The sequence below is a fragment of the Panthera onca genome, chromosome E2, assembly GCF_046562875.1.
Source record: "Panthera onca isolate mPanOnc1 chromosome E2, mPanOnc1 haplotype 2, whole genome shotgun sequence".
Classification (NCBI taxonomy): domain Eukaryota; kingdom Metazoa; phylum Chordata; class Mammalia; order Carnivora; family Felidae; genus Panthera; species Panthera onca.
In genome coordinates this window covers 60,671,090-60,695,976 of record NC_138353.1, presented here as the reverse complement: position 1 = coordinate 60,695,976, position 24,887 = coordinate 60,671,090, and the positions used below count along the sequence as shown (strand labels likewise).

The 24,887-nt window shown below is 61.7% G+C and overlaps 1 protein-coding gene across 2 annotated transcripts in view; it reads right to left on the bottom strand.

Annotated features, from left to right (window-relative positions):
• Window positions 1-387: 387 nt before the first annotated feature.
• The window catches only part of ACSF3 (acyl-CoA synthetase family member 3), a 54,389-nt gene continuing 29,889 nt past the window's right edge, over window positions 388-24,887 (bottom strand). The window contains exons 7-10 of one of the 2 annotated variants that reach the window (XM_078439136.2): window positions 23,923-24,049; window positions 15,049-15,183; window positions 14,376-14,487; window positions 388-620 (exon numbers count right to left, since the gene is read on the bottom strand). In XM_078439136.2, coding sequence (XP_078295262.2) covers window positions 515-620; window positions 14,376-14,487; window positions 15,049-15,183; window positions 23,923-24,049 — 480 coding nt within the window. In that variant the 3' untranslated portion in view covers window positions 388-514. Of the gene's footprint in view, window positions 621-10,114; window positions 10,510-14,375; window positions 14,488-15,048; window positions 15,184-23,922; window positions 24,050-24,887 lie in introns of those variants that run through there. The other variant, XM_078439135.2, reaches the window with a different exon arrangement.

The window sequence follows — 24,887 nt, the reverse complement described above, 5'->3', positions numbered from 1 at the left end:
TCTTCCTCCTGCACCTCCTATACTCGGCATCCCCGAGCTGGCACGCACCTCCTGTCAGTCAGCTGCTCTCTCAAGTCCTCTGACGTCTCCGGACCCTGCTCTGGTCCTGTCCCTGCCTCAGGCCCTCAGGGGCCGACCCGACCTGGGCACCTGGCTTATTCCCGGCACCTTCCTCGGTTAGAGAGAGTCCCCAGCTTCCATTTTGGGGCGCCACTGCTGCCCCACTGCGGGGCTCTTGCCCTCCTCAGCCAAGGAGGCATGTGGCCAGCCAAGGCCCAGCACCTCGTCCCCCCCAGGTGAGGCTCCATGGGGCAGGCCCGTACCTGTACCCAGTGAATCCGAGGTTTAACAAGTAACTGCATCTGGCAGACAGGCCACGGCTCCAGGCGGGTACGGGAAGGGGCTTCCGCAGACGCAGGGTTGTGGCTTTGGGAGGTGCCTGCCTGAGTCTCCGATGACGCTCGCACCTTTGGAGTGATGGTGTCGATGTGGGTGGATGGCCCGCCGGCGGTCTTCACCCGAGCACGGGGCCTGGCAGGGCCCACCCTGCCCTTGGCCTTGCCCTGGCGGGTGGTTTCATGCCTGCCTGGGACGCAGTCATGGTGGCCCAAGGTCTGTGTCTGTTGAGAAAAGCAAGATTCAGAACTCTCTAGAGAGCCTGCGGCACTAGCCCTCCAACAAGATGAAACCACACTCACGTGCCCAGAGACCGAGGCCTCTGCTGAGCTCCGGGCATGTCACCTGGGGTGCGGGGGGGCCGGCCTGGATGCCGTCCGCACAGAAGTGGGGTCAGCGGGGTGGGGCCGAGCGCCCCAGCGTACGTGGATGGCGGCAGAGGGGCGTCTGCGTGTGGACGGCGCTCAGGCAGCCGAGAGGACACAGGGACCGGAGCTGCTCATCTGAGCGAGGCCCCCCGTCTGCTGGCTGTTCCCGTCGTGGAGACGCACTGCCGCGTCCAGGTCAAAGACAGCCTCCACGGCATCGGAACAAAAAGGCTCACGAACTGGGAAGACGTGAACGTCAAAGGTGCCGGAGGCAGAGACACAGAGGGCTGGCTTGGGCCCGGGCAGCTCGTCTTTGAAGAGTGGCGACAAAACGGAGGCTCGGACGTGCGGAGGCCACGCAGGTTGACCACTCGGAGATGCTTGCCAAAACATCGGCGAGCGTTATTTATGACAAGAAATCCGTTGAGCCAAGAAATTCAGAAAACATCACTAAATTTATCCAGTCGCTGTAAAAACAAGCCTATTAATTTTTGTTTTCAAAACAAAACAAGACTGAAACTCTAGAGGTGTATCAGGATGGGAGGGGCAGGGAGGAAGGTTACATCCTGGCCACAGGGCCCGCCTACTGCGTAACTACAAACTTGGAAAAAGAACTGTGAGTGTTATAGTACACATTTAAAAAAATTCAAGGGTACTCAACAGAAATTTAATTTATATTTATTATTTTTTTAATTAAAAAATTTTTAATGTTTATTTATTTTTGAGACAGACAGAAATAGAGGACGAGCAGGGGAGGGGCAGAGAGAGAGGGAGACACAGAATCCGAAGCGGGCTCCAGGCTCCGAGCTGTCAGCCCAGAGCCCGACGCAGGGCTTGAACCCACGAATAGCGAGATCATGACCTGAGCCGAAGTCAGATGCTTAACCAACTGGGCCACCCAGGAGCCCTTACCATTATTATTTTTCAGTCATTTCCATGCCCAGCATAGGGCTCAAACTCACGACCCTGAGATCAAGAGTTGCATGCTCTACCCACCGAGCCAGCCAGGTGCCCCAGAAATTTAATTTATAATTTCCAAATGCACAAAGAGAACAAAGTAGAGGATGCAGGATGAGGGGCGTCTGGGGGCTCAGTCGGTTCAGTGTTTGACTCGGTTCAGGTCATGATCTTGCGGTCTGTGGGTTCGAGCCCCGCGTCGGGCCCTGGGCTGACAGCTCGGAGCCTGGAGCCCGCTTCGGATTCTGTGTCTCCCTCTCTCTCTGCCCCTCCCCTGCTTGGGCTCTCTTTCTCAAAAATAAATAAACATTAAAAAAAAAACCAAAAAATGCTTGAGGGATGAAGTCTATTTAAATACATCAAATCGTCACAATAAATGGCCTACATTCAGTAACTAAAAGACAAGCCATCCCCTGGAGTCAGACATGTGGGCTCTCTGCTCACGGCAGACACACTGAAACCAAACGGAGCCCATGAAGAAATGGCTCGGGGTTAGACGGTCTGTCTGTGCCCCCAACAGGGGAATAGCAAGATTTCTCAGAAAAATAAAACTTACGGAAAAAACACGAATAGGCATAGAAATGCTAACTAACAATTCAGCAAAAATACATAATAATCAAGAATAAAAGGACCAAAGAACCTAGCGCTAAGACATAGGAAGGACAGACAAAGCAGCCTGCCGTGTGCAGATTTGAACAGGCCACGTCCCGGAGGGGAGGCTGACCCTGAGGTGACCACACTGTCACGTGTCCAGTCACTTGGCTCTGGAGCAAAGCTGACCACGTAGGGGGCACAAAAGGTGCCTGGGTTTCTAAGACCCGGGACCACAGGCCTGTGCGCTCAGGATGGCGGGAGAGCAGGAGGAGCTCGGCGGGCTGACAGGTGCTCCCAGGTAACTCACGGATTAAGAGATTAAGTCAAAGTCGAAATGATGACGGTTGGAACCAGAAGTGCCCCATAGCCAAGCACGAGGACGCTTCAGTGGTGCCTCAGCACCGGGCTGTATTCACAAGAACGAGCCTGATGGGCCAGGCAGGGGACGGCCCAGCCGAAGCCACCGGGGGAAGGTCAGGCGGCCTTCGGGAGGCCGGGCTGCGGTGTAGGGTCCAGCACATTCCGAGTCCCGCAAGGGCGTCCTGGCTCACGGCCGTGTCTTCCGGCCGCGTCCCCACGAGGCGAGAGCGGCCAGGGCGCTCGACTCCCACGTCGTGACCTCACCGCCTCCCACAGCCCCACCTCCTGACACCATCACCCAGGCCGGTCACTTTCAGCGTATGGATTTGGGAGGGGGCACAAACGTTTAACTGTGCAGCATCTGCCAGATCGGTTTACCCCCAACATAAAAAAAAAAAAAAAAAAAAAAAAAAAAGGGCAACTTTGGTTTTTAAAGCTTCTTGGACTTTGGAATTGTAGATCAGAAACCACAGGGCCAGCTCAACAGTCGCATTAAACACAGTACAGCTCAGGCCCCCTGACCCCATCCGCACGCTGTGACCCCGCAGGGTTTCTTCCAGGGGCACGACTGTGCTTCGGTGCACAATACCATCAGCAGGGTCCAGAGTAACAAAGACGGGGGCGCCTGGGGGGCTCAGTCGGTTAAGTGTCCGACTCTTGGTTTCAGACCAGGTCACGATCTTATGGTTCGTGGTTTCTAGCCCCTCATCGGGCTCTGCACTGACCGTGAGGAGCCTGCTTGGGATTCTCTCTCCCGTCTCTCTCTGCTCCTACCCTGCTTCCTCTCTCTCTCAAAAATAAGTAAATAAACTTAAAAAAAAAAAAAAACAAAACAGTCAAAGACAGACAGGATGGCCAATTTAATAGAGAAGGAAACATTTCGGTGAAATTCAGCGTGCGTTCCCAGAGCATCTTAGCAATAAATGTGCTGATCTGCGCCAGGCGTCCGCCTGCACTCACCTGCAGAGCTGGAGGGTGGCTCTGGGCCATCTACCCCCTTTCCTGGTCTGTATTCCACGGGGCATTTCAGTGGCGCGATGAGAGGAGGAGGAGTGGGGAGTCACAGGAGGAGACGTGACCTGCTAACGGGCAGGCGTTGATGACCCGCGGGAGGAGCCCGCCAAGAGGCGAGCAAGGCCGCAGGATGGAAATGCAACACACAAACCATTTCAGCGAGCAGTTAAAACACGGGATGAAAAGTCCCACTTGGGATCTCAACAAAAACAAGAAGGACCTGTGACCAACCCTCTCGAAAGACGGGCACAATTATTACTGGGAAAACGACAACACAGGAAGGAGCCCACGACACAGAGCTGGGCCGTGTTTGTGGGCTGGAGGGCGCACTTTTGTGACGATGTCAGATGTCACCGCCTTAACTTATAAGTCCCATCACCCCCAGCAAGTTTCTTTAAAAAGGAACTTTAAGCTGCTCTTAAAATTCTGGTGTAAGAGCAGAGGGCCAAGAACAGCCAAGACGGTTCTGAAGAAGGAAATAGAGGTGCCGCGTGCTAACAGGCGCCTCGGCTTTGGAAACAGGGCAGAGGGCGGCACAGCCTGGAGCAGGACGTGCCCGGATGCTGGGCAGAGAGCGGAGGCCCACGTGCTTCAGTGGACAGAAGGAAACACTGGTCACTCCACGTGGGAAAAATCAGGGCCTTTCACCCAACGTGTGAAAATGAATTTGCAATGAATGAAGGGTTTACACGAGAAAAGTAAAGCTTTGTAACTTTTAGAAAAACACATGGGAAAGTGTATTTAAGAACTTGGGGTAGGAAAGGAAGTTTTAGACAAGAAAAACTCAGACCATAAAAAACCTGAATGCATGTGAACACATTAAAATTTAAAAATTCTGCACATCAATAGACACCATTAAAAAAATAAAAGGCAAGGGGCGCCTGGGTGGCTCAGTCGGTTAAGTGTCTGACTTCGGCTCAGGTCATGATCTCACAGCTTGTGAGTTAGAGCCCCGCGTCGGGCTCTGTGCTAACAGCTCGGAGCCTGGAGCCCGCTTCAGTTCTGTGTCTCCCTCTCTCTCTGCCCCTCCCCTGCTTGTGCTGTCTCTCATAAATGAATAAACGTTAAAAAAAATTTTAAAAAAAGGCAAGCCACGCAACCAATGCATAATCAAGAAAATTACCAACAACCAACTCGAAAATGGGCAAAGAACACGAACAGGCAATTCACAGAATAAAAAATTCAAATGGACAATAAACATATTCAAAATACTCCACCTAAGCAGCAATTAGGGGAGTACAAATTAAAATAAAGGGATCCTATTCGACACCGAGCACCGTGGCAAAGATTTAAAGTCTGTTTTGCGTGGAGGCGAGATACGGCGTCTTGTCTGCTGGAGGCTGTCTACGCGACACGGTCTTTTTGGGAAGAGGCCCGTGCCTACGACCATGCAATCCACCTGTGAGATGGGTGGGCCTCTGCATGGCAACTCAGAGCTTAGGTCCACAAACACAGCCAGCAGCAGAACAGCATGAACTCAGTGGCAGATTTGTGTCCCTCTGAGAGAACATATCACAAGCACCCGGCACCGTGTGTTCAGCTCCTGAATGTGGGACGGAGGCTGGGACTGCTGTCGTTACTTCTCGAAAAGGATCTAAGGCAAGTCCTGCCCGAGGCTAAGACCCAACAGGCCGGGTGGACACGGCACTGGCCGGTCTTCTTTCTTCTGTCCTCAGTGTTTAAAGTGGTTCTGAAAAACGTACTTGAGCCACTGTGAAGAGATGTCACCATTCTGGGGCTGGGAGGAGCAGGGTCCACATGCAGGCTGCTTAGGCGCGACAGGGTCCCAGGCTGGAGCCCCATGCCAGCTGCTGCCGGCTCCCAGCATGTCTCTGAGCTATCCCTGACCCTGATCTGGCCCTCACTGGTCACTGGGGGCCCAGGGGCAGCCGACACCTGGCAGGAGGCTTCAGAGCCCAGATCGGTGTTGTTTGTAAACATTTGTGTGTCTGTGAGCGTACCTATGTGTGTGTGTATACACCCATCAGTGTGTCTGTGTACGTCTGCTCAGCGGGCCACCCGTCCGGCTGGTGCAGTGTGACATCGTCTTCTCAGAAGCGGCCCTTCCTCATTGAGGCAGGCGCTAATGGGAACGTCACAGACGCCGTGTGGGCGTGGCTGCTTGTTCCTGGTGTCATTTTAATGGTTATTGTGTGCTGGTGGGGACAGCGCCGATGGGCCGGAATGAAGCAGACTGACAGCTTAATGGCCTGTAACCCTTAAGGAGTAATTGGACGGCCGTGTATCTATGAGCAGACTGTTAGCGACGACGTGACTGGCAAGCCGATGACGAGACGCGGCCCGTGTGGGAGGGGCTGCGGTGGGGCCAGGGCCACTACGTGCAGAAGCACGCACATGCGCGGACCCTACACGCAGTCCCCACCATGCACACACGTGCACAAGGACGCCCTGCCCTGCAGGCATGTGCTCACTCCCTTACACTTGACACGCGGTGGGGAAACTCCACCTGCCAGCAGACGCAGGGGGTTGGGGCCTTCGGGGAGGGCCTTGGCCGGCCACCTGCCCCAGCCCCCCTCAGAGGGGCCGCGTGGTCTCGGGGGAGAACAGGTCAGGTGGGAGCTGCCCTCCTGGTACCTGCTCTGTGCTGGGCCACGGCTGCGTTGCAGGAAGGGCCCCGCTTCTCAGATGCAGCCTGAGCCCCCCGGGCCCCCGGCCGTCCTGAGCTCCTGTTCCCGTGCCCCCGCTCCTGGGGCTGGGCCCCTGGATAGAGGACCCAGAAAAGCCACCTGTTAGGGGCCGAGGGCCAAGGAGAAAACCCCTTGCCAAGCCTGCCGCCTGCACCAGGCACAGGGAGGGACCTTCGGGAATGGGATTTCCACCAAGTCCTTCTGCCTCAGGCGTGGGCGCTTGCCCCTGCCTTGCCCGTGGAACAGGCTCTGAGAGGCACGTGGGCTGTCGTGCGGGTGCCCTGGCCGCCCACCTCGGTGCTTTCCCCACAGATCCGCCCCCGACCTGGGACCCAGAAGAGAGAAGCGAACGCAGGATTGCTGGGAGGTGTTTGTTGGCAAGGACACAGCTGGGGCCTCCTGTCCCGGCTGAGTGACCGTGCCTGGAGACCCTCCCCAAACCCCTCTGTTCCTGTGCCCAGACCCGCTTCCCACATTCTGCACCCGCCACGGTCACAGCCGCGTGGGCGTGGAGGGGCTGAGTCCACAGGAACCAGAGGCTGCCAGCTGAGGGGAGACTGCCACCACGCTCCTGGGGGCCGCTCGTCCTCTCAGGCTGGGGCTCATGTGCTGAGACGTCGCAGGGCTGCTTCCTCCTGGAGGCTCCAGGGGACGGTCCGTTTCCTCTCTCTCCCGGCTTCTAGAGGCATCCACGGCCGGCAGAGTGTCTGACTCTGGGTCCCCGGGGATGGCCCTGCTGCCACAGTTCCAGGCTGCCGACCAGGTCCCGGGCTCCCGGCTGCCCCACCTCCCTGCAGACGGCCTCCCGCCCAGACCACCGTACGCGCACGGTTACGCGTCTGTTGGCGGCCTCGCTGTTGGGCTTGGTTAGTCGTCTGACCTCACCCCCAGACAGAGAGTGGTTTGCACCCGGCCTCCCTCTTCCTGGGACCCTGGGCCGTCGCCCACCACACGGCGCCCGTTTGTCTGGACTACAGGCTGGGAACGCCCGGGGCGTCTGTCCGACACAGCCGGGCTACGGGAGCGCGGCCGGTCTGGTCGGGTTTGCTGCACGCGGGGGGGACCTGAGTGGGGCCGCCGCCCTTCCCTCCCTCGTACTCAGGGTGCACCCCACCCCCCACCTCGTGGCAGAGAAAACAGAAACGGAGTCTGGCTTTCAGAGCTTCAGCCGTTCCAGGGGCTCTTGGGAAAGGACCTCCCGACCCTGGCCACAGGGCTCGTGCGTGCGCAGGCATGGCTGTGGCCCGAGCCCCTGAAGGCACGCGTCTCCCACACGGGGCTGCCTCCATCCGTCAGGCTCTGCCCCGCTCCACACGGTTACGCCGTCCTCCCGACACAGCGAGCAGGGCCCGTCTCCAACCCTCCCAGACGGGAACCCCAGCCTTAGCGCCCCAGGACCCGGCTCTCGGGGCGCTCAGAGCGCTCGCACGACTTCCTCCCTCGGGCACCTGGCCCCTGCCCTGGGCTGCTGGGGGTGCCCCACGCTCACCTGTGTTGGCGGGGGGGCCCCGCTGCCCCTGCCCTCAGCTGGAGAGTCCGATCCCAGGGCCCTCGTGGGGACTCGCCCCTGTCCCGACGGGAGAGGCCTCCGTCCTGGACCCGAGGGTGCCGCACAGAGGATCTCTACTCTCGTCCGGTGTCCGTCCGGTCTCACTTCCCGCCGTGCCCCTCGGAGGGGCGTGGGAGGAGGGTTTCAGGAGAAGCCAGATGCCACGTGTGAAGGTGGCAGGGGGAGGCCCCAGGGCACAGAGGGGAGACACGGAAAGATCTGAGCGTGGACAGCAGTGGCCGTGGCCTGGGAGAGTCCCTGACCGTCGGGGACTCTGCACTGTTGACGGTGGCCGGTAAAGGGATTAGGCATGTGGCGACAGCCGTGTCCGTGGCGGACGTGGTCAGGGGCGCATGGCAGCCTGGCCTGTGCTGGCCCAGCCCTCGAGGGAGCTCAGGTGGGAGGCCACGCTGGGGCCACCAGCCTCCACGGACTGGGCTCCCAAGGAAGCAAAGCCCTCAGTCCTTGGCCAGAAGAGCCCTACGGAAATGCCAGCCTCAAGTCACAAAGAGGGAAACTGAGGCAGAGACGAGGCTGTTTCCAGCCTTTCCCCCACGTCACGGGGCCCGGCTTCTGCTGGCCCCGGTGCCCGTACACGTGGGCGCGGACCTGTGCCGTCTGCACCAGCTGTGTGTGCTCCTTCCCTCCGGGGCCTGCCCGCTGCCCTCCAACGGCCTCAGCCCCAGGGCGGCCGACGCCTCCGCAGGAGTCCCTCTGGGGGTGAGGGGGACCAGGGGCACCAGCGGCCGCTAACCAAGCTGCCCACGGCCAACCTCAGGCACCTGCTCCTGGCCCTTCTTTGGGAGTGGAGTGCAGGACGGCGTAGGGCTGTCCAGCCAAGGGGGAAGCTTCGTCATGCTCGGTCACACGGACAAGGAGGACATGGCATTCCGTGTCCTCAGAGGCACATGTTCCCGAAACAAGCCAACATCCTTCTGTGGTCTTGTTGGTAGAAGGTGACTATTAGGCTTTCAAGGTATTTGATACAGAGTATAGCATAAACTAAATAATTTTGTAAATGGTTTCAGGAATCAAAGCTTTCAGGATTAAGAGGGGTCAGATCAGTGGGATTAAGTAAAGACCCTGCAACCTTCGATCTGATTCCCCCCAGGGGCAGGTGGCTCCCTAGTCCAAGGCCAGACCAGGGTCAGCCTGAGCACAAGCTGTCCCGTGTGGTGCCGAGGGCCACCCCCCCAGAAGAGTCGGATGGCAGGCAGCCAGCTGAGCCCTTCCGGTGGCCAGCCTGCCTGGCAGGCAGTGACCGGTGTGCGTGTCCCGGGCTCAGGCAGGAGCACGGGCTGGTCACCCTGGAGCAAACACCACGCCTGGGGTCAGGCTTTCGGGGAGCCAGGCCGCACACTGCACGGGAGTAGGGGAGGAGTCGGCCGGCTTCCACAGCATCGCGAGCACCTGGCCCCTGCCCAGGGCCAAAGTGGCCCCTCCCGCCCCAGCCCCATTTTGCTGGTCTTTTAGGCAAGTGTTCCGGGCACATAACGTTCAGAAAGAGCTCCAGACTCCAGCAGTCTTGGGCACAGCAGCTGCTGTGGTCTCCGATAAACTATCCAGAAGCTTCTGGATTTTCCGCTTGCAGTGTGGGTGGGGCACCCACGTGCCAGAGCCAGCACCACTAAGAGCAGAGGTGCAGGGCTGTGGGGCGGACGCAAAAGGGCGCCGTGGGGCCCCGGGGGGGGCGTGGCACAGACAGGCGGGTCAAGGCAGGGCAGCCGTCAGCCCATCAGCCGGACTCTCACACCAACAGCAGGATCGACAGCAACAGGGGCCGCGTGGCCACAGAGCCAGAAACTCGGATCCCCTGGCTCATCCATCACAGAGGCCCCCCGGCCCCTGGTCTAGAAAGCTCCTGTGGGGGATCATGGGGCCACATGTGGCCGCCAGCACGGCATCCAGGCGCTCTGCTCCGAGCCCTGAGTCCCCGTGGCGGTCTGCTTGGCCCTGTGCAGAGGGACGCCCCTTGGTGACGCTGCGCTCACGGTGCGGGGCTGTCCCCACCAGGATACCCAGGCCCACTCTCCCGGGTGGCTTCTCTGAGCAGTCGGGTGTCCAGCCAGGAGGGCCTGGAGGGGTCACAGGTCACCTGGGGAGGCCACATGGACAGCCCAGACTGTGGGAGACACTCGGCTGTGCACACAGAGGCAGGACTTCTGTACCCGGCACGCGGTGCCCCCCCGTGCCCCCGGGCAGACAGCACGGCACATGCTTGTCTTTTCTGCACAGACTTTACTGAATTTTGCTTGGAGGCCCGCTGCCCTGGGGCATGCCCCTGGACGCTGCGGGGACCCGCCCAGCAGACGGCAGCACAGGGAGCTACGCTCGGTGCGGGTGTGGCTGTGAGGACGCAGCAGAGCCGAGAGGGGGTCACGTCGGATCTGAAAATCAGCGCTGTGATCTCATTTCTGCTAGCCCCAGCACTGTTCCCTCTGATCTGGGGGGGTTCTAGTTTACAGGGGACGCTGGCTCACCGGTGCCCGGCCTCGGGGCACCCTGGTCACTCGGGTAGAACTGCCTGATGAGGTCTCTCTTGTTGATCTTCCCCATCTGGTTCCGTGGGATCTCCTCCACCAGCAGCAGCTCAGAGGGCACGGCGTACGGGGCCAGGACGCCCCTGCAGACAGGAGCAGTGTCTGAGTGGCAGGCACTGGGGCCCGGACAGCCCCCTCCCAACGCAACAGGGAGCCCGCAAGGTGGGCAGATGTCCCACGGGGCCCCGAAGCCCGGCCACGTCCGAGCCGGCTCTGGAAGGGCACCCCGCTGCAGGACAGCAACATGGAGGGAGCTGCCTCCGCCTGGGTTCCAGGCTCCCTTGTGGGCAGAGGACGAGCCCTCCTCGGGGTCAGGCCTCCCAGGGCAGGGCGGGGCTGCAGGGCTGCAGCCAGACGGACGGAACGGGCAGGCGGGCAGGGCTGGGGGCCCCTCGCGGGCTGGTGCTGCCCTCCCTGCACTCCGCAGTCCCACTAGGGGCCCCATTTGATGGCCTGTTCTCCTGTGAGTGGCCATGTGGTAGGATCTTGCCACCCCCGGGCTCTACTCTGGGACTGCTCCTCGGGCCGTAGGCACTGGCTCCCCTGAGGCCCTGTCTGAGCCACCTGCCCCTTCGTGAGGAGACCACAGGATTCGACCAGACAGTGGGGGCAGGAGAGCACAGCAGTTCCTGGCCTCCCGGGCCACTGAGCTCCACTCTCTGGGGCTGTTGACCACAAGCTTCAGGCCAGAGGGACACGGCATCCCAACGTCCGCCCGGGGCCAGCAGGCACATGTGGCCTCTGGTCTGCAAGCGGTGGGGGCATCTCAGCCTCTGGGGAGGTCGTGGTGAGCTCGTGAGGGGCCGTGGCAGAGAACTCCCAAATCTCAGCCTTAGCGGCCGGGTGCTCATGAACACGCACTTGTCTTCGTGGGCCGTGTCCGTCTGGCCATGGGCAGTGAGCGTCACCAACACCACGCTGAACGCATCATTACTCTGGGGGGCTCGGGGTTCAGGTGCTGGCTCGTGAGGGGAGAGGGGGGCCCACCGGTGGTCCCGGCAGCTTCGACACACGGCCAGCTGCCCACTAGGGCCCAGAGGACACAGGCAGCTGGGCTGGACTTTGCTGCGAGGCCACCAGGACTGCCGGAGGGGCTCTGGAGCATGGCAGGGCGAACCTGGAGGTCCGATCCAGGGACGCAGCCCCTCTCAGCCCCCCACCCCGCCGCCCAAACCCCGCGCCTCCAGTGCCTGTGGGTGGCCCTCCCCTGCGTCCCCTTCGGCAGGCCAGTGCGAAGCTGGTGCCACGGCCCAGAGAGAGAGGGCAGAGGCGGGCCTGGGGGCACAGGACGGAAACACGCATCACTTCCTTGTGACTGAGCCCTGAGAGCCGATGCTCGAACAGAAATACAGCTGAGCCTTGAACACTACCAGTTTGAGCTGCATGAATCCGCTTGTCAGTGGAATTTTTCGATAAATACAGCACAGGACTGTACATATATCTTCTCTCCCTTGTGATTTTCCTAACATTTCTTCCCCGCATCCCTCCGGGCTGTAAGAGCGCAGTAAGACACACGACCTACAAAGTGCCATTGATCGACGGCTATCCGCTCAACGGCAGGCCGTTAGCAGGTAAGTCTTCGGGGTCAGAACACACAGAGTTTCGACTGCGCGGGGGTCAGCGGCTCGAGGGTCAGCAGAGTGAAGAACGCAGTGTGGGTGAGTGTGCATCGGGGGCGGCATTCGCACGGAAGGGCAGGACGTCACGGGGGGCAAATGGTGGTTAAGTTAGAGCCCAGGGTTACAAACCCTAACTTAGCAGCCACTTTTGAAAAAAGGAACAAAAGCCATGAAAATCAGAAAGCGACCTAAAGGTGTGATGAAGGATGCAGGAAGGTTTAAATCCTGCGGACCCCGCCATTTCCAAGGACAGCAGTCCTTCTGGACCGAGGACTCTGACCCTGGGGACGGTGGGGTGTGCTGCCCCAGCCTCTGCCAGGGGGTCTCAGCTCAGCAACTGGCCAAGCAGGAAACTTTTAGAAACACCGCAAGGCAAGCTGTGCTCTCAGAAGGGGATCCTGCGGAGTTGTGTGCTGACAGCAGGCTTCCTGGGGAAATGGACGCGTGGACACGGAGGTGTCCCTCCTCCCAACCCGCTACGTCACGGCGCTTCTCCCGGGAGAAAGCCCAGCAGGCACTAAGCCAATGCCCACCACTCCTCCGTGGCCTCATCAGACATCAACACCGTAGTTCAAGAGCACAGACCCCAGATTCTTCCCTGGTGTGTAAATCCACACCCCTTCCCGACCTGGTATTTGGGGGGTGGAGGGGTAGTGGGTGGTCCACGTCCCAGACCCTGCAAACGTGGCCCTGTCGCCCCGTCCCAGGCCACACTCATCCCCTCCGAGGGGACGTGCTGCCTGAGCCCCCAGGTCTGGCTCGGGTACAGCACAGAGAGGAAGTCAGCCCTCCCTGAGGAGTGGAGTCTGTGAGGGCGGAACCTTCAGAAAGGAAAAACGTGGGAGCATAGAGGAAAATGTCATTTGCAAGAACCTTTAGAAAGACTCCCAAACGGCAGTGAGCATGACAGAGAGAGAGAGAGAGAGAGAGAGAGAGAGAGAGAGAGAGAGAGAGGGAGAGAGAGGACCTTCACTAAGAGCCTCATCCAGCAGAGCTGGAACCCAGGTCTAGAGTCAGACCTGCCCATTCGGGAGGAAGATCCCTCTTCTCCCTCAGCGGGGTGGGTGGCCTCCGTGCCACCGCCCAGTGACTGCCCCGCTTGAGGACACAGAAGCCCGGACACCAGCCTCACTGTGCTACGGTCCTAGAGGCGGCAGGTCGGCCGCCTGCCCTGGCCTCCCAGGGGGCCCCCCCGAGCAGAGAGAGCCCGACCAGGCGTGTGCATCCCCCAGAGCACGGAGAGCCTGTCCCGCGCCCTCCCCGGCCCCGAGCCAGGCGTGTGCACACACACCTGCGGGGTGGACACGAGCCCTGGGGTGCGGGGCTCCCCACACGGGGGCGGCCAAGACTGCGCCCTGACAGTCTCCGCAGAGAGCTCAGCTCAGGGTGTGTGCTTTCTTCTCCTTCACAAAGTAATTTGTCTAATCAAAGCAGCTACAGCCACTAGAACCTTCTCCTTTGTTAAACCGACTCTTCCAACTGTGACTTCGAAAATCCAGGGGAAGCTCCTGGCCCAGCTGTGCTGCCCCTCACGAAACAAGGCTCTCCTGCTGTTTGTGAAATCACGTTGGATGAGCTAAAAAGATCTTAGTGCTGAGGAGAGGGAGGCAAGTCGGGAAGAAGGGGTTGTAGGGGAGAGGGTACGGGCAGGAGAAACTTCCCAGAATCTGGGGCCATTACTGGCAGCTTCCTTTCTGAGCTGCCTCCAGACCCTGGTCCCTGCCCGTCGGTTCCCAGCCCGATGGATCACGGGGCACCGCAGACACAGGGAAGGGGGCCTGTGAGGCTGGCAGGCACAGAGGCCCCGGGGTCACGGCATATGGCACAGAGGCTCCCGGGAAAGGGACACATGGTGAGGGACGGGCCTGCGGCTAAGGTCGGGGCGCAGGACGGGAGGGCTCTGGCCCCGACTCCCAAAGAGCACGTGCAAATGCCTGTGTCCAGCGGACAGAAGGGAGCCCGGGGAGGGGGAAGGGAGAAGAAGGGGGCGCCCTGCCCACAGATTCCTCTGGAAGGCTGGAGAGGCCCCCCAGCACGCACCCTGTCCCACCGCTGGAAGGACGGGGGCTCCCACCCGGCACCCTCGTTTCGCTACCTCTGCTCTACCTGCCATTACAGACCTTTCCTGGGGCCCCTTGTGTATGTGTGTGTGTGGGGGGGGGGCGGCCTGGGGAACGTAACACGTCACCTGACCTTTCAGGCTCCCCCTGACCCCTAGATGGACAGCAGCAGGACCGGAGACCCCCTCCACCCCTCCCCCGACCTCGGGACGGCCCACCCCCCACCTGTCCCTTCCCCCGACAGCAGGACCGCTGCCTGCCTGCCCCTACCTTGCCCATTCTTTGAGCTCCCTGTGGGACAGTGAGTGTCCCTCCTGAAGGGTCACCACTGCGGTGACCCGCTGGCCCCATGTCATGTCTGGAACTCCAATCACAGCCACATCTGTGGACAGAAGAGCAGGGAGGGAGGCCTTGGAAATGCCACGATGGCCAACACGGGCCCGGGACATGCCCGGGATGGGGGCCCTGAAGCAAGGGCCCGGGAAAAGCCCCGCTTAGCAGCCACCTGGAAGGGGCGTGGGGTCAGCATGGGGTCACCCTGCTGGGGATGGGGGGGGGCAGGTCCCCAATGGCCCTTGGATGGAGCTCAGGGTGGGGGTGGGCTTTCCCATGTCTCTGCCTTCCCTGCACGGCCCCAGGAGACAGTCACCGCTAAGAGGACTGGGCACAGCGACAAGTCCAGAGTGGGTCACGTTGGGGAGCCTCTGCCGTCCTCAGGGTCCTCACAACCTGTGACCTGAGGTCAGGAGCTTCCTGGACCCGCAACCGCCGGTGCCCCTGGGCACAGCTCTGGATGCCCACGCCTCTGCTCCAGCCCTCCCTGGGGCCGTGCTCCTGAGCACAGGGGCTGTGCGAGGGAGGAGGTGGCGAGGGAGGAGGTGGTGAGGGAGGAGGTGGGCGGGCCCCAGCAGACGTGGGGGCGGGGCGTGGGGGCGCCGTGGACCTGTGATGCTGGGGTGCGCCAGCAGGAGCCGCTCCACCTCCAGGGCGCTGATCTTGTAGCCACCGCTCTTGATGATGTCTACGGACGTGCGACCCCGGATCCAGTACCTGCCGTCCTTGAACACGGCTGTGTCGCCTGAGGGAAGGGGCTCTGGTCACCAGCAGGCACGCGTGTGTACAGGTGCATACGCGCGGCTGGGTGCCCGTGTCTGGGAGCAGCACCCCCCAAGTGGTGACCCCGTGGGACGGCGGTGGATGCGGGGTCTCGGGACAAGGCGGCAAAGCCTGAGTTCCAACGGCTGTGACCTCAGCCTGAGGTCCCCACGCAGACAGCAGTGTCCCAGAAGGGCCGATGGAGACCGCCCGCCCGTAGAGACCAGGGCTCAGAGGCACGGTGGCTGCCTCTTGCTGCCCCTTCTCAGGCCCGTGACAACAGAGGCAGCGAGGCCCAGCTGCCTCGGCCATCCCACCGCGGGGTCCTGGTCCCAGCCGGGTCCCGGCGCGGCCGGTCCCGCCGCAGCTGCCTTTCGTCTGTGGGGTCCCCTGGGCTGTGCACAGTCACACGGGGTCTCTGACAGCAGAAAGTTCTCCTGCTCCCCCACCCCGACTTCGTGGTCCCCCATCCCGCTTCCCCCGGCGGTCCTCTCTCGGGCAGCACTGGGCAATATGACGCTCGCCCGCATCCTAGCGCGAGCAGGCGGGTGGCGTGGGGACAGCGAGTGCCAGCCCAGGACGTGAGGGCGCGGAGGAGGTGGGCGTGTGTCTGTGCGCCGACGTGTGTGAATACGTGTGGGCACGTGCACGTGGGGACGCCCCCCCCCCCCCCCCCCAGCCCTCTGAGGACAGCGCTGGTACGCCCTGCAGACGACCGCACACCTCGCGCTCCGTGCCGGGTTCCTGGCTGGAATAAATCATAAGTGTTTCATTAGGAGTCACGCCGCCCGTGCGGGAAGGCACCATCCATCATTCCGCACCCCGCCCCGAGCTGCCGCGGCGTAGGGCGTGATCCGGTCTGCTAAACCAGACGGAAGCCTGTGGGCAGCCGGGCGGCCGGCTTGCTCACGATGGCGCGGGAAGGCCAGGCTTCAAGAGCACAGGGCCACGAGCGTGACGGGCTCTCCCCCGCCGACAGGAAGCAGAAGAAGCCGAAGGCTTGGCAAGTGCAATTGGAAAGGGCGTCGTGGCCCCAGGACAGCCGACTGGGGGGCTGGCTGGCCAGCAGGGAAGGGGCCCAAGTGTGGAGGAGCACGGGGGCGGGTGCAGTCGGTCTTGGGTCCTGCGAGGCCCACTGTGCCCCCCATTCCTGGGGTGCAGCCCCAGCCCTGGCTGTACCCCTTCCCCACTGGATGGCTGTGTGGTCTCCTGAGAGCTTTCTGACCGCCGGCCACCTGTTCCTTAAATACCCCAAATGGCCCTAGTCCAAGCAGTTACTGCTTCCTGCTGCCGGAGGGGACACCACACTGGCACTCGGGTCCTCCAGCAGTTTTCGTGGGCCAGCCCCCGCCATCTCTACTTGCCCAGAGGCCCAGCGGCTCGAGCGACCCTGCCCTGGGCTCAGGCTCCTGTCCCTGGTCCTGCTGAAGACGCCCCATGTGCCCACACCGGGGCGGGTGAGGCTGTGCGGCAGGCCACCTGCCCTGCCATAGTGCAGGGAAAGGAGGCCCAGGGCTCTGGCTCGCTGCCCTGGACAGGGGAGGGGCCAAGTGGGGGACCACCGTCTCGGGGGCGAAGGGGACCAGGATGGGATCGCCCTGCTCTCCCAGGGACCCCTCCCCACTGTGCCTGGAGACCCTGAGGCCCCAGGCACCTCGGTTCTGAGTGCGGGACCTCGGGCGGAAGGGTGGGGGCTCCGGCTAACCCGGTGACACACTCAGAAGCGGGAGGCCTGGCCCACAAGGCTGCTGGACGTCCCAGAAAGCAAGGGCCTTCACCACCCCCTTCAGGCGTTCTGCTCCATTTCCCTGGGAGCTGGCTGAAACAGAGGCTAAGTCCAGCAGAGATGGTGGCTGGCAGGAGGCCACTGTCTCCAAACCCCGACCCCGCAGACCCCACAGGCCCCGCGGCCACCTTGGTCCCTGCGTCCCCCCTCCTGCCCCCCCCCAGACCTCGCAGTCAGCGACGCAGCCCTGCCGGAAGCCGCCGATCCCACAGCCCCCGCCCACCGTGCACCGGCCTGCCATTCACGGCGGTGAGAAACACTAGCGCCTCCCAGACCCAGGTGGCACCGGGACAGCACCCACCCGCCCCACGCGTTCACGCACCCGGCCTCCTCGACAGCACGCCCACTCCTTCCAGCGCCGACCCCGCTGCGCCGTGGACGCCACCTGGCCAGTGTCCAGCCCTGCCCCCGGGGAGATGGGGGGTGAGCCTGGTCGGCGGAGACACGGGTTCTGTTTTTGGGCGGTGACAGCCGACACGGGACGGCTCAGGCCTGCCGCACACCATGGGGCCGCACCTCCTTGCAGGGACACCCTCGCGTGCTCCCCAAGTGTCCGCGTCAGGCGGGTTGGGTGTGGAGCCTGGAGGCCTGCCCGGAGGACGCGGATTTCCCGGGAACCATGCCGGGTACACTTGTAGGACCTATTTCGGCGCCACGCCCTAAACCACAGGGATGGGGGCGGAGGGGGGGCGCCCATCTACTCTTGCGATGAGGGCAGTGAGCACACGTGTGTGTAGGGCTGGTGGGCTTTGGTGTTGTGCGGGGGACGAGGACGCTGGGGAATGGTGTGAAGGTGACCGGCCTGCACGCCATCTGCACTTGCCGTGAGTCTGTGCCTATTTCAAAGAAAAAGTTTTAAGAAATTGCCGTTTGGCCTATGGAGAAGTTTCGGGCCTCCCCTGGCGGGCTCACTGCCAAGTCACTGCAGCCTCTGAACCGCCCCGCAAGGAAGCAAGAAGTCCTTAAAGAAAGAATCTGTGAACTAAACTCAGGACTGAGACCCAGCACAGGAAATTGCTCAGCAGGGTGCTAATCAACGTGCCTGGTGAGGTCCCCTCAGGTGTCAGCGCTCCACCCTTGCCGGGAAACACCTGCCTCACTCTCCGGGGGCGGAAGTGGGGGGGAAGGGTGCATGGGGGTGCAGGGCGGCAGGAGAACCCGGCCCTCCACTCTGTACCTGTGCGTGTCGGGCCCCACCAGGCCCCGCGACCCTGCGTCGCCCCCAGCCAGTGCTAGGAGGCAGCTCGTGGTGGGTTGATTCCCTCTGCCACAGGCCTCTGCCCCCCAGGCCTCCCCACCCCGGGAGGTGCCCGTATGCGTGCAGACCAGCCAGGGCCACCACCATACCCAGCAGGCCGTGGCTGCACACGGGGTTTCCACCCGCTGATGCGGAAGGCTGAGTGGGAGAGAGGACAGTGCGGGTTCAATGTCCTTCCCGAGGCACCTGGCTTCTGTGTCGGGGAAGGAGGCAGCCCCTCGCCCGCCAGCGAGAGGCCAGGCAGCAGGGCCGAGAGCCTCATCCTTCCATTAGAGCCGGCTGACGGGCAGTCAGCCCAGTCCCGTGCCTGCCTCGGGGGGGCCTCGGGGGGGTCCAGTTCTGCATCCAGAGTGTGCACACGAACACCGGGTCCTGGGGCACGGTCAGGACTGAGTGCTGACTTTCACTCCGGCCACCCACCCACGACTGCTGCTGCTTCAGCAGAACCCTTGCGCCCGCTGGCCGCCTCGGGATGCCTTGCCAGCCGCAGGGGGTGGCCTCCTGGGGCCCACAGAAGAAATCCCAAGTCCCTTGATGCCTTTCACAAAGCCGAAGGGACACTTCTAGGATGGAATTTTCCAGCTCTGCCCACTCGGTCCCCGGGACCTGCCTCTGCGCCCACTAGGCCGCTGCCTTCTCACAGCGGCCCGGACCTCGGTCCGAAGGGGCCTCCTTGTGAGTCCCCTCTGGCACGGGGCCCATCCTCGGGGCTTGTGATTCCCTGCTTCCCTATGAACAGTCGCTGGAAGGCATCTGGGACCCTCCTGCGTGTCCCCGGGTAGGGACAGTAGGAAACGCTGGAGGCTGCAAGCTGGGAACCAGCGGTCGGGAACAGCTGACCTGCGGGGTGTGGACAGGCGCCCCGGGAAGCTGGTCGGCACTGGAGGCTCGGCGGATGCGCCGGGGGAGGCCGGGGGGGCGGGTGCGTCGGGGAAGGAGGCCTGTGAACACGGGGCTCGGCCTCCCGCCTGCCCTTCCTGCTCTCAGCCCCTGCGCGCCGGCCGGGCTCCAGGGGGAGAAAATCAGCCGACCGACTCCCAGAATCGCAGGCCGTGGGGATCCGAGCACCGGCATCAGGACAGAGTCAAAGTCGGAGCGGCCTCGGCGCTCGGCTTGTCCGACTTCAGGTGTCTGGGACGGAGAAGATTCTCCAGGACCGCAAAGAGGGGAAAGGCCGTGAAGCGTGAAGAAGGGCGCGGCTGTGGCAAACGCAGAGGCTCCGACCCCGAACTCTACCGGCCCGACAGAACGAGCACGTCAGACACACGTGCCCCCCGAGTGTGCACCCGCGTGCCCGTCGTCAGGGGGCTCCTGGGCTCCGGAGCGGAAGGGAAGGAGGCGGCCGCGGGTGCAGGAGGGGCCCAGTGGGGGCGGCCGGCACCGGGGTCTCCCCCAGGAGGCGGGGTGGCGTAGACGCCTTGCTCAGGGAGGCAAGGACAGAAGGACCACGGTTACCATGAGCCTCGGGTCCGAGTGCCCCACGCACTGAGGGCGGGGCCTCCGGGGCGGGCTCCCAGACTGCCGGGGCCACAGGGGTCCTCAAGCCGCGTGTACAACTTTGACATAAACCGCGAACTCACAGTCATCCGCCGCCCAGGGTGTGGGGCCGAAGGAGCAGCACGGTGGCCCGCAGGGGGCAGGAGCTCGACATCCAACGGGGGGCGCCCTCCGCATCACTGCCCACAGGAGCCTGTCCCGGGGGGTCTGAGACTTAGCTTTATGAAAGCAGAGCCTGACAAGTGACACAAGATGACACAGGACAGCACCCCCGGGAGCCCTGGGAAACAAAGGATTCTTAAGCAAGACAAAAACTAAAAGACACGACATACTCAGGAAGGAGACGCCAGCACGGGGGCCGGACCAGTAGCAGTCTGTGCCCCGTCGCCTGGCACAGCCTTCACTGTGACCCCGCCTCCCAGGTCGGTGACAGCCCTCCCTTCCGCGCACCCACACCCACGAACACGCGTGGCCGATGCCCAGCACGGCATCCCTGGGTGTAGGTCCTGACTAGGACTTATTGGCCAAAACGGAAGATCCCTGGTTGGAGAAGCAAACCAGAACTCAGGACAGCCGCGAGGCGGCAGGTGAGCAGGGCAGACTCGGGGCCCGAGCGCCCTTCTGGGTCCTTCTTCACCAGGGGAGCGGGGAGTATGAGCATGGCGTGTACCCGCCGTGTCCGTGAGAGCAGCAGCTCGCTGTGGGAGCGCCGGGGGCCAGAGACCCAGGCAAAGAGGGAGCCCCTCACACGGGTGACGGGGGCCGGCGGTGTGCTCAGCGCACAGGAACCCGGCACGCGCACGGCACGCGTCACCAGTTCACGCTATCATTGGTCTCCAAAACACGGTTTCTAAAGGCCTCTCAACACCCACTGTCGGGCGCGCCTCACGACCGGCAGCCTCCATCACTGCCCTCCCGCCTTACCAATAACGCCCCAGTGGACGTCTGCACACCCGTCTCTGCCCATTCTCCTCATTTCCTTGGACAGATTCGCAGAAACACTCCTGACACGATCCCACCTGCAGGAGGGGAAGTACCAGCCTCATGGCGGCGAGTGCCAAGCGTTCAGAAGCTTTACCAATTTGGTGAAGGAGTAAATCTCGGTCTCTGTACTTTCCTCTTTCGTCACTACGAAGTGAGACTGTATTTTACGTATTTTTACGGCCAACCGCCCTTCTCTGCTGTGATCTGCCCATCGCCTTTGCTGGCTCCCCCCGCCCCAGGGCTGCCTGGGCTCAGGGAGCGATCCTCTGGGGGGCACGGCTCTGGAGAGGACCCCTGTGTACCCCGATGCCCGCCAGGGCCCCTCCGTCGCCCTGCTGCTGAGTCGCTGTATTGTCGGTCCCCAGGAATGACGTCGCGTGCTCACTGGGGAAGAAGGCAAGAACCCGCTGGTATTCTGGTGGATTTGCTCAGGGCACTTGCTTCCCACGCCCTAACGACCTTCAACCAACGCGTTAATGTGTTCTTAGCACGCACGGTTTGTGAGGTCACTTCCTAACACTAAACAGCATATGATGAAGTATTTTTTAAAGTCAGGCCGTTTTTGTTTCCTTATGTTCAGTTACCAGTGTCTTTAACACAAAACTGCTCAGGGGGAAGCATCAAAGGCAGCAGGAAGCATGAGGCCTGCCTAGCTCTGTCCCCGTGTCCATTCTACGTCCCCAGCTCGATGTCCCCAACTCCGTGTCCTCAGCTCCACCCAGTGTCCTCGCCTCCGTCCCGTGTCCTCAGCTGTGTCCTCTGTCCTCTGCTCCAACAGTAAGTTAACATAAAGGCCTGAGGGCACCTGGCTCCTGGGGTATCACCTCCCCCTGCCCGGGCCAGCGCTGGTGCCCACGCGCGATGGTTTCTGAGCCCACGTGGTGGCGCTCCGGCGGGACGAGAGCCAGGAGGGGTCACTGTGACTGCCAGAAGAGTTTCTCAGGAGACCCTGGATCTCCTCCCCGAGGGGCAGTCACGACCCCGGGGGGGGGGGGGGGACGCTTGTAGGGAGCTCCCCGTGCACCTGGGGAAGGAGGCAGGGCCTGGGCAGGGATGGCCGGCGACCTCTCTCCTCTCCTCCACGGCGGACTCGGCCCTTCCCCGTGCAGCCGCCAGCAGTGGCTCCCCAGCAGCCCTCCAGAACCCCACGGCAGGAGGGGCCGGCCAGGGAAAGGGTTAAGTTTCATTTATCCTGATTTCTATTTAATATCATGCTCTCCCCGCAGGAGCCGGCAGCTGTGAGCTGATTGCGCCCGCTCGTTATGCAGCCTGTATCGCTAATGGCCTGTGACAAAGGCACACGGCTTCCAGGCCTCACCCCCGAGAGCCAATTAAACACACACACTCCCTTCCTGTTTGCAGCGCATTACAATGAAATTAAACTGAATTTCAAAATCATTTTCTCCTAAAGACATCTCTTTACAATAATTAATGCAGGCTATCCCTTTTCAACGCAAAGATTCATCAGCGGCAGGGACTGGGTGCTTTCACGCTGAGTGCCCACACTGTGCACGCGGCCACCGGTGCCCAGGGAGCTGCCACCGGCAAAGTCCACGGGGCTTGGGCTCCCGGGTTTTCAGAGAAAAAAGCATCTGCGGCTTTTTACCTGAACTTAAAAATAAAAGAAGACGGCCATAAAGCAAGTAAGGGACCATCCAGAGGGCTACAGACAACAAGATTGGCTCAAAATAAGCATTTCTTAAACAATGCATTTGAAAGACAATGACACGGAGAGGTTTGCTGCTATGAGACTGGCTTGTGTGAACGTGGTGTCCACAAAGGGACACCACGCAGGTGCGAGCTAACGTGCTGACCACGTCCTGTCGTGGAGACAGGAGGTTCCGAAACAGGTGATCAGGGTTCCTGGGTCCTGACCCCTGAGCCCTCTGCTGACCCGCCAGGGTTCTCAGGGCCCGGCCTTGCTCCGAAGGCTGACAGACGCCCCCTCTACAAACCCTTCACAACCATCTGCACACCTGCTTTCTCTGCCCGGCACAGAGGGAAAGGGGAGCCTGGACGCCTCCACCCGTGGCCGCTGGGATGTCCCTTTTGCAGGCAAGCGACAGAACCACGGAAGCTGCAGGACCAGCAAGTCTGGACCCACGTGCCGCCTGGCCAGTGGGACAGGAAGGGGACACCTCCACATTCCCCCCCCCGGAAGATCCTTCATCTGTCCCTTCAAACCAAACCCCCATCTGACGGGCCCACACGGCACCCCGAGACTGTCAGGGTCTACGTGGGTCCCTGCTCTGCCGCTCGGTGACCCCAGGCCCACGACAGCAGCAGATCAGAGTGGACACGTGATCCTGCCGTCCACAGATCCACGCTGACACGAGCCCGGTGAGGTGCCCGCGCGAATGCCAGCCACAGGCACACACTGTGGGGCCACGAGGCTCAGGGCCACAGCCACTGTTCTCCTAAGAGGTGCACGGTGACCCCAAGGCACCCTGCTCCAGCTGCCTGCCGTCTCTCCTCGGCTCTGCTCCCCACAGGAGAGCACAGAATGAGGCAGATTTCTGCTTACGGGGCTGCGTATGGTGATATGTGAAAACAGGCCTTTCTTTTTGGAAAACAGTGTCTTGAGATTCTTATGAAATGATGCATTCTCAGCACAGAACTTTTACAAATACAGACAAACAAGAAGGAAAGGAGAAACCACCCGGAAGCGGACCATGCACACGTTCTAAGTGAGCACACACAGAAGTGAGTTGCTGTAGTTGCAAACCTAGCGTTCACAAGGTCTGCTGGGACCAAGGAGGGGAGGCGGGGGGCGGGGGGGACAGAAAGGGCGAGGACAGCGGAGGGGCCGGGGCGGGGGCACGGAGCCTGAGCAGGCTCTAGGTCCCGCTGGGGGTGGGGGCCCCCACATCAAGGCAGCACCACAATCCACCCAGGCACGTGGGGAGAACAACGTACAATGACCCGGATGGAAAAGGAAGCACATAGTATCGGAAGGACCTAGGATCCTGCGTGGGGGGAGGGGGGACGAGAAGATTTACAAAGCAGAGGGGCTTGGGGAAGGTGGGAGGGAGGGGCGAGGAGGGTGTCTGACACTCAGGGGGCTCCTGACCCACGGCACGCGGCAGGACCACCAGGCCTCATTGCTGTCCTCATTTCAGAGGTTGGTGGGCTCTGGGGGCAGGTGGGGACACAGCCTCGAAGATGGGGTGTCCCCTTCCCTCCGGCCCCCCTCCTACCTGTCTTGAACCAGCCGTCGCAGGTGAAGGCATTTCTGGTTTCTTCTGGTTTGTCCCAGTATTCACGGAACACGGATGGCCCCCTGACCAAGAGCTCTCCTTCCTTCTCCGTGAACCCTGGGGTCACCTACAGCACGGGAGAGAAACACATACCTCAGAGCACACACCTCGCAGTGTGGGGCTCCCCCTGCCTCCCTCGTGACCCCTGGAGACACGCACCCTTCCAAAATTAGACATTTTGTTGGAAATGATTGAAAAATGCATCTTTCTTGTGTTGTTGTTTTTAAATGTTTACTTGAGAGAGCGGGAGAGGAAAAAAGCGGGTGAATGCATGTGTACAAGTGGGAGAGGGGCAGAGAGGGAGAGAGAATCCCAAGCAGACTCTTCACTTTCAGCACAGAGCCTGACACGGGGCTCAATCCCATGAACCGTGAGATCATGACCCGGGCCGAGATCATGACCTGAGCTGAGAACGAGCATCAGGCGCTTAAGCAGCTGAGCCCCCGGGTGCCCTGAGAAATGCACCGCTCAGTCCCAGAGCCCAGGCAGACGGCGCTGTGCGGGGAGCTGTGAGGCACCGCGTTCGTCCTACAAAGCCCCGTCCTACAAAGCCCCGTCCTCTAGTGGAGGACGTGAGTCACTGACCCAGGTCTCAGTCCGAGCCTGGCTGGATTTGAGCCACCTGTCCACTTGTAAAAGCTGTGATCCCGGCACCTGATGAAACTCCCGTCTTCAGGGTGCTTCCTGGAGAAAGCACACACACAGGACGTGTGTGTGAGGAGGCGTGCGTGGCCGGCTCGCGCTCCGGGGCGGCAGCAGGAGCTGGGTCCTGGCAGCTCCCGCGGGGCCTCCGCTCGGTTACAAGGAGGCTGAGCGGAGAGCCAACCGAGAAAGGCTGGCTCGCGAGCAGGCCCCAGGTGTCCAGGAGAGGGCGCGCCCGGATCACGTGGCCCTGGGAAGCAGGG